This window comes from Callithrix jacchus, chromosome 5, assembly GCF_049354715.1.
Source record: "Callithrix jacchus isolate 240 chromosome 5, calJac240_pri, whole genome shotgun sequence".
Classification (NCBI taxonomy): domain Eukaryota; kingdom Metazoa; phylum Chordata; class Mammalia; order Primates; family Cebidae; genus Callithrix; species Callithrix jacchus.
Genome location: NC_133506.1, coordinates 45,526,255 through 45,533,242, shown reverse-complemented (window position 1 = coordinate 45,533,242; position 6,988 = coordinate 45,526,255). Strand labels below are relative to the sequence as shown.

Sequence of the window (6,988 nt, the reverse complement as noted above, 5' to 3'; positions counted from 1 at the left end):
CACCATTTCCTGTTTAGAAGAAAGAATCATCTCTCCTTTGGAACATGAAGCTGCCCCCACCCCCAGCCTGACTCTGGGGCTCCGAAGCTCTGGGACGCCTCAGCTTCTCGCAGGAAACTGGCACCTCCAGCACCTTTTGTGTTCAAAAAGGACACTCATTTTCTCCTGGCCCCAGGAGGCCCCCAGTGGTGAGGTCACCACTGCCGGCCAGCGGGGAGTGAATTACCCTAGCCCAGGACACAAGCTGACCGTCCATGCGGTCCTGGGAGCAGGAAGCTGAGTGACCCCTACCCTTTGGCCTGGCTTCTCACCCTCCTGGCTCCAGCCAGCCAATTTCCTCGCATCAAAGGCCATTTGGTACCCAGCAACAAGACAGAGGTGTGGGGCTGACACGGAGGCCCGAGGGGCCCGGAGCCCTTGGAAACAGGAAGGACATCCTCTGTTTCCTTGGTCAAATTCTACTCACATCTAGGGGAAACGGGCAATCCCACCCCAAAAGACCTGCAGTGCTGGGACAGAGCTTTGCAGCCTGCCTAGCTGGTAAGACCCAGGAAGCCAGCTTTGCACCCCGAGGGTCAGATCAGCTTCAAAATTCAAGAAAGGAAACAAGAGCCACAGTGTATAGTGAAGAGCTCATGTGGACGCTGGCGGCTCACCCACATGCCAGCAGGCAAGACACCCGGGCCAAGGGGAAAACCCATCTCATAAGGTCCCTGACAGTGTCACCCAGGACTCCAAAGCCCTGTGAGTTTCCCAAGGACAAGTTTTAAGGCTGTGTCAGAATATCTAAGCTTCAGGAATTCCTGTCCCCTTCTCCCTTACCAAAGACCTTTCAAAACACCCACCCCTCTATTACAAAGAAACTTTTTAATATATAAATTAACTGCTTTATTGAATATCAATAAACTGCATATATAACTATACAAAACGTTTCCTTGATACAAAATGCTTGAAATATAAATACCAGTGTACCTTTAAAAATGTAAACATCTTCCTCCCAGGCCCACCTGTCAGGCACCCAAAATAGTTCTGGGAGACACATGGGTCAGACCAGAGCACCCCACTCAGGCCCCCGACAAGTGACAGCCATTACTCACAGTCCCTTTTGAGACATTGTTAAATTGCCCGGGAACAGGTGCCACCCCGCCAAACAGGAGGTTGAAATAGCAGTCTGCCACCACCTCCGCAGGCCCCGGGGCTGCACCTGGGGGTGGATTATTGCATAGTCAGTCACACCTCATGGAGGGTGGTCTGAGGGTTCCTTGTGGGGTGGGGGTGAGGGGAGTAGGGTCCCCTGAGTGGGGTAGGAGTCCGCTTTCATCCCGTAGCTCAAAGCAGCTGTATCCAAACAGCTCTGGATACAAAAACCCACGCAGAAAGGCCAGCTCAGGACAGCCCCCGGCCTGGGGCTGCCAGCTGCCCTCCCTCCACAGAAGTTGCCACGGGCAGGCCTCTTCCAGAGCCCACTGAGGGACCCAGGCAGAGGAAACAGAACCAGAAAATGGCCTTCATCAAAGTCCTGTGGGGCTGAGGCAGCCAGAAGTGGGGTGCTCAGGAGGGAATTCAGTGAGAAGGACCTGGGCCCTTCCCGCTGGAACTGCGGGGAGGCTGTCAGGGAGGGGCTGGTAAGGAGAGGAAGAGGGAGCCTAGAGGGTCAGCGAGGGCATCCTGAGCAGCCGGACTCTTGGTGCTTGTGGAGCAGGGACATTCGGGAGAAGGTCCGAGCGCATGCCTGGCACTGGTACTTCTTGACGTCCGAGTGGGTCTGGAGGTGGGCCCGCAGGTTGGAGCGGTCGGCAAAGGCACGGCTGCAGTGGGGACAGGAGAAGGGCTTCTCGCCTGGGGAGAGAATGGCCAGAAAGGCTGAGTGAGCCGTGGGACAACAGCTGGCAGCGATGGGAATCCCTCCCCACGTGCCCCAAAACCTGAAAGAATCCCATGATCCCAGGAAAGCCAGGCCACAGTGAAACGAGCATCCAGGCTCCAAAGGCCAGGACCTGACAGAGCTCTGCTGCTTCCCACGGTACAACCCCAGGCAAGCTGTCTGGCTTCTCTGAGCCTGCATCTTCCACCTGTAAAATGGGGCTATTCGCTCCCCACTCATAGGGGTCGGTAAGTGGCAGGAGATGGGGTACAGCACTCATCATCCTGCAGGAACGTGGGAAGGGGTGCAATGATGACTGCACACTTTTACTGATTGGTCCTACTGTCACTCAATCCTACAGTGGTCCTCATTTCAGAGAGGGTGAAACCGAGGCCCAGAAGTAGCATGTTCAGGGTCCCCTGGCAGGACCCCAAAGCCTCTGATTTCACCCACTGTCCTTACTGCCTTCAGTCAACGGACGATGTGGCTGGTGTGCCTTGTGGTCCTGGAGTCACTCCTTGATTTATTTTGTTGGGGGCCAAAGCTAGAGTCAGCCTTACTAGGCCTCCCCACCCCCACTGCAAGGTGGTTAGGCCACCCCCGGGCCCGGCCAGCATCCTGCTTTGCTCACCACCCCACCTCCTGTGCCGAAATCCCAAATCTCCTTGTCTGTTCTCCAATGAGGCCGAATCCCATAAGGGCAGGGGCTTCCCTGAGTCCATTTAAGCCCAGCCCAGGGCCTGGGCCCCTTTCTACCACCCAAGAGGCTACAGAAACCAGTGCCCATGACACACCAACTGCCTGGCTAAGGCTGTGTTGGGAACTCAGTCCTCAATAAGCCCTTAGAGAAGAAATAAGTATTCTTAAAAATAAAAAGGCCTCAGAGGAGCCTGCCCCTTACTCGTGCCTCATCACAATCTCTGCTCCAACCAAAAGCCTACAGTTCCAAAAACACCAATCAGGTTGTTTTGTCTTTTTTTGGGGACACAGCATTTTCCAAACAAAAAGTAATAATAGTTACTCTTTAAACAGAAACCTATGGAGGCCAGGTGTGGTGGCTCATGCCTGTAATCCCATCACTCTGGGAGGCCGAGTGAGGCAGGAGAATTGATTGAAGCCAGGAGTTTGAGACCAGCCTGGGCAACAAAGAAAGACCCTGTCTATAAAATTTTTTTTAAATTATTGAGCTCCTACTATGTGCTACACACTATTCTATAATACTGAACAGTCTTTTTAAAAAATATGCAATTCTCCTATCCCTTCACACCCAGTCCGATATGCCCTAAGGCCAGGGCTGGCTGTTAAATCCCAGTGCTGGATGAAATTTAAGAGCTGGGAGTGAATTAATTCCATCAACTCCTGGGTACCTAGGGTGCTTCACTGAGCTAGCAGGGTAGGAGGGAGTCCAGAGGATGCTTCCAATGGGACCTATACATTCAACAGGGACCTACGGAGAGCCTGAGAGCTGGGCTCAGTCTCTGGAAATGTACCACTCCACAGGGTGGGGGACCTAGGGGATGGGGGAGGGGATGGCTGGGAGAGCATACTACTCCACTCTGCCATTACTCCGCACGTTGGGCCTGCAGGGTTTGTTGATTGCATTCTGAGTCTTCATGTGAAAGAGAAAGTTAAGTTCTCACTTGTGAACTAAGGGCTGACTCTGGAGATCTGGTAAAGGGGCTGGAGTCCATTCGTAAGACTGGGCGGGTTATGATGGTACCCCCTTCCCAGGGCTGTGGTGAGCCTGAGCACTGCCTCCTGCACAGTAAGTGCTTTAAGTGTGATGGCACACACACGAACAAAAGAGAAAGGAGACGTTCTAGGACATACATGATGGGCTCTGGGAGTGGGGCTGTGTGCACATGCAGGAGTCGAAGACTACACTTCTCAGATCCCGCGCCCCGCAGACGCCTTCATGGTTCTCCTGGCAAGTGTGAAATCGGCACCAGGCCGGCGGGGACAAAGGCCACCGAGGGGGGCACCGTACATGCGATACCCCCGGATTAAAGGGGCCTGCCATGCACTGGGCCAGCAGCTGCGACTGGAACAGGTGCTGGGCACCGCTGCCCCATGCACCTGCTCTGCTCCTCCCAGCCCCCACCCACTGGGCCCACCATTAAGGCACACAATGGGAGTCAATGAGGACAGCAGTGATACATTTCTGTGTCCCAGCCGTGCCTTTACATTAAAATAATGCCGGATTGGGGGCAAGGGAGGGGGGACAGCAGAGCAGCACCCTGAGGGGTTCAACGCTCCCAAAATAGAGCCCTGTGAGCTAGGCAGGCACCCAGAAGGCCAGGCAGTTGGACCTTTACATGTTAAAATCAGGGCTAAGGGTGCACAAAGGAAGAGAAATGGGTAGCCTTAGTTGAGTAAGATGCCAATAAAGCCTGCAAAAGGCCAGGCCTTCCAGACACCGCACTGACCCTCACCACTCCGAGGTCAGGTGCTGGGTCAGGAAATGGCAGAACCTGCCCGGGGTGAACCCCTGGAATCTCCTCTCTCAACCGTCACTCTCCAGAGCAGCTCTGGGCATGGTGGTCACCACCATTCAAGTTCTAAAAAGTTCTACCTTTTCTCCACGTCCAGAAAGTTTCCTACGCATTTAGTAAATTTTCAAGACACCAAGACATGATTGCGCTGTCTGCCCCAAAGATGCCTTTCCTGGTCTGCCAGATAGGACTGAGTGGGGGTGGGGAAGCAGACCAGAGAACCACCAGGTATGATAAATTACTGCAAAGTGATTAGCATAAAGTGATTATCAACCTTCACAGTCACTCTCTAAAACTTACCTATCATAATCCTCCCCTGAGGCTCAGAGAGGTTAAGTTGCTTGCCCAAAGTCACACAGCAGGGAAGCCGAGCAAACGGCAAGGAAGCATTTTTGTGAGCATTTAGCAGGTACCAGGCACTTTGCCAGGTGCTTCCCATACGCATTCCTGCATTTAGCCTGCATAGAAACCCCATAGGCTGTTCTCATGCCCATCTGAAAGATAGGGAAAATGAGGCTCACAGAAGTGAAACATCAGACCAAGCTTTGAGAAAGTTCTCAAAGCAGGATTCAGAGCCAGGTGGGGGGGGGGTCTGACAACATCCTGTCTGGCTAGGGAGGGGTGGATCAGGAGAGGGTGGGGCCAGGCGGACCCCTTCGCACCTGGCCACCACCACAAGGTGCTGGTGGCACCTTTCCCATATCCAGCTCCTACCCATTTGGCTGAGAAGCTGGCTGCAGGGGATTGGAAAGGTGTCTGCTTTGCCCATCTGCTTAGCTGATGAAGGAACATTTCTGCCAAACGTTTCCAGAGAGCCGGGCCCCTGAACTTGAGTTAGAAGTTAGGAGACTCGGGGCCTCCGTGTCTACAACTTTGAGAATGAGAAAAGTAAGCCCAGATTCACAAAAGCTGGCAGAGAAAGCAGTGGGGCGGGCCAGGAGGGGCACTTACCAGTGTGGGTCCGGACGTGGCCTTGCAGCAGCCAGGGCCTAGAGAAGGCCTTCCCACAGGTGCCACAGACGCAGGGCAGCGTGTGGCTTCGGATGTGCATCTTCAGGGCACCCAGGCTGAGGTATTCCTTGTTGCAGTATTTGCAGTTGAAGGCCTTTCGAGACTGGAGATCCTTGGCCTCAGAGAGCTGGGCCAGCTGCTTGGGCACTTGGACCAAGCCTGGGAAGACAGCATAGGCCTCGGCCTCCAAGGAAGAGGCCGAAGTGGAAGAGAAGGACGAAGAAGCCGGTGAGGGTGGGCTGGGGGGCTGGGAGCCTTTCCCGCTGTCCTCATCTGACAGGGAGGTCAGCTCTGCCGCCCTGGGGCTCTCCTGGGCCCGAAGGGAGGCCCAGGCAGTTGGCTGGGCTTGGGGGGCCAGGACAGAGTCCCAGATGAGCGTTGGCAGCGAGGCCGTGGGGTTGAGGATCTCCGGAGGTGGGATGGCTGCCAGCAGGTGGGCCTGGTCATAGGGCTGCTGGAAAGTAAACTCTGAGGGAGAAAGAGCAGAGTCAGGCGTTAATTAAATCATTCACTCAATCAACAAACTAGAGCCCACCGCTGGCCAGGGGCTGGGTGAGGCTGACTCTCAACACATAATTAGATCAATAAAATTATCCATAGGGCAGACCAAATTCCTGCCCTCCTCGCCCAGGTCACCCAACCTGAGTCTCTCACAGGTAGGACCCCCAGTTGAAGAGGGTCATTTCCAGATCTCGGTCTCCTGAGTCCCAAGTCCCCAGCCTGAAGCCAGAAGCCCATTACCCCAGCCCCCGAGCCACCACTCCACCCCAGTCCCCCTCCTCACACACATCTGGTCTCTCCACCCCTCTCCTCAACACTCTGGACTCCGGACTCTCCCCAGCAGCGTCCGGCGGGCCCTCCTGGCACAGGCCTCCTTCCCCTCGGGAGCTCCTGCGCCTCTCGCAGGCTACAAAGGCCCCCCAAGCGCAAGACCCCTGCCCGCTACACGGCACCCCCCAAACCACTCAGATAGATCCCTGGGACTGGAGACCTACCTGCCCGGTCTCCCGAGCCCGAGCCCTCAATGCTCCACAAAACATCCTGCGAATCGATCCTGGCCCAAGCAGGCCGCCTCCTTCAGGTGCCCCCCACGCAGCCTTCGCCTGTCTCCCCCAAATCTCCTGGAGCCCGGGACCCCTCCAACGCACCTGGATTAGAGTCCTGCAGCTCGCTGTAGTTAGGCTTCCGATTGGGGTCGGAGGGCTTCCTGACAAGAAAAGAGCGCGGCATGGTGGCCAACGCACCGGGGTCGCCGAGTCGCTCAGAAGTAGCGCAGGAGAACCACCGCTTAGGCCGTGCCGCGGCGCAATGAGTGCACCCGCGCCGCCAACTCCCTTAAATACTCCAGGGGGCGGCAGGGGAGGGGTCTTATCTGCCTCGCCCCTTTGTCACCTCAGCACCAATCGGAGGCACGTCTCCGCCGAAGGCCACGCCTCGAGCAGGTGCGCCGGGGGCGGACCCGGCTCGCGCCGCGTGGCGCTGGGAGCCCGGGCGGAGGCTCCTGCAAGGCGGGGTTCGGGAGCGCAGCGCTGGTCGTTCCCAGTGCTGGGGCTGTCCGGGGCGGGACATCGGGCGCATTTAGGCCCCTGCGAGGCGGGACCCCTCGCACCCACCCGCTCAG

General features: G+C 56.2%; 1 protein-coding gene across 2 annotated transcripts; it reads right to left on the bottom strand.

Moving 5' to 3' along the window:
• Window positions 1-864: 864 nt before the first annotated feature.
• SNAI1 (snail family transcriptional repressor 1) lies at window positions 865-6,677 on the bottom strand. 2 transcript variants are annotated; one of them, XR_013536367.1, is made up of 4 exons: window positions 6,516-6,677; window positions 5,308-5,835; window positions 4,657-5,227; window positions 1,706-1,839 (listed from the first exon to the last, which is right to left on the bottom strand). XR_013536367.1 is itself a non-coding variant. In XM_035298914.3 (3 exons), the coding sequence occupies exons 1-3, from the start codon at window positions 6,595-6,597 to the stop codon at window positions 1,655-1,657; spliced, it is 795 nt and encodes a 264-aa protein (XP_035154805.1). In that variant the 5' UTR covers window positions 6,598-6,677; the 3' UTR covers window positions 865-1,654. The 2 variants fall into 2 exon arrangements, 1 of the variants encoding a protein (XP_035154805.1); XM_035298914.3 differs by lacking the exon at window positions 4,657-5,227 and having other exon boundaries at window positions 865-1,839.
• Between the last annotated feature and the right edge of the window lie 311 nt (window positions 6,678-6,988).

Coding starts and splice junctions, on each gene's coding strand:
- SNAI1 (XM_035298914.3), bottom strand. CDS start 6,597: ATGCCGCGCTCTTTTCTTGTCAGGAAGCCCTCCGACCCCAATCGGAAG. Junction 5,836..6,515: donor GCTGCAGGACTCTAATCCAG/GTGCGTTGGAGG, acceptor TTTCTCCCTCAG/AGTTTACTTTCCAGCAGCCC. Junction 1,840..5,307: donor CCACGTCCGGACCCACACTG/GTAAGTGCCCCT, acceptor TTCTCTCCCCAG/GCGAGAAGCCCTTCTCCTGT.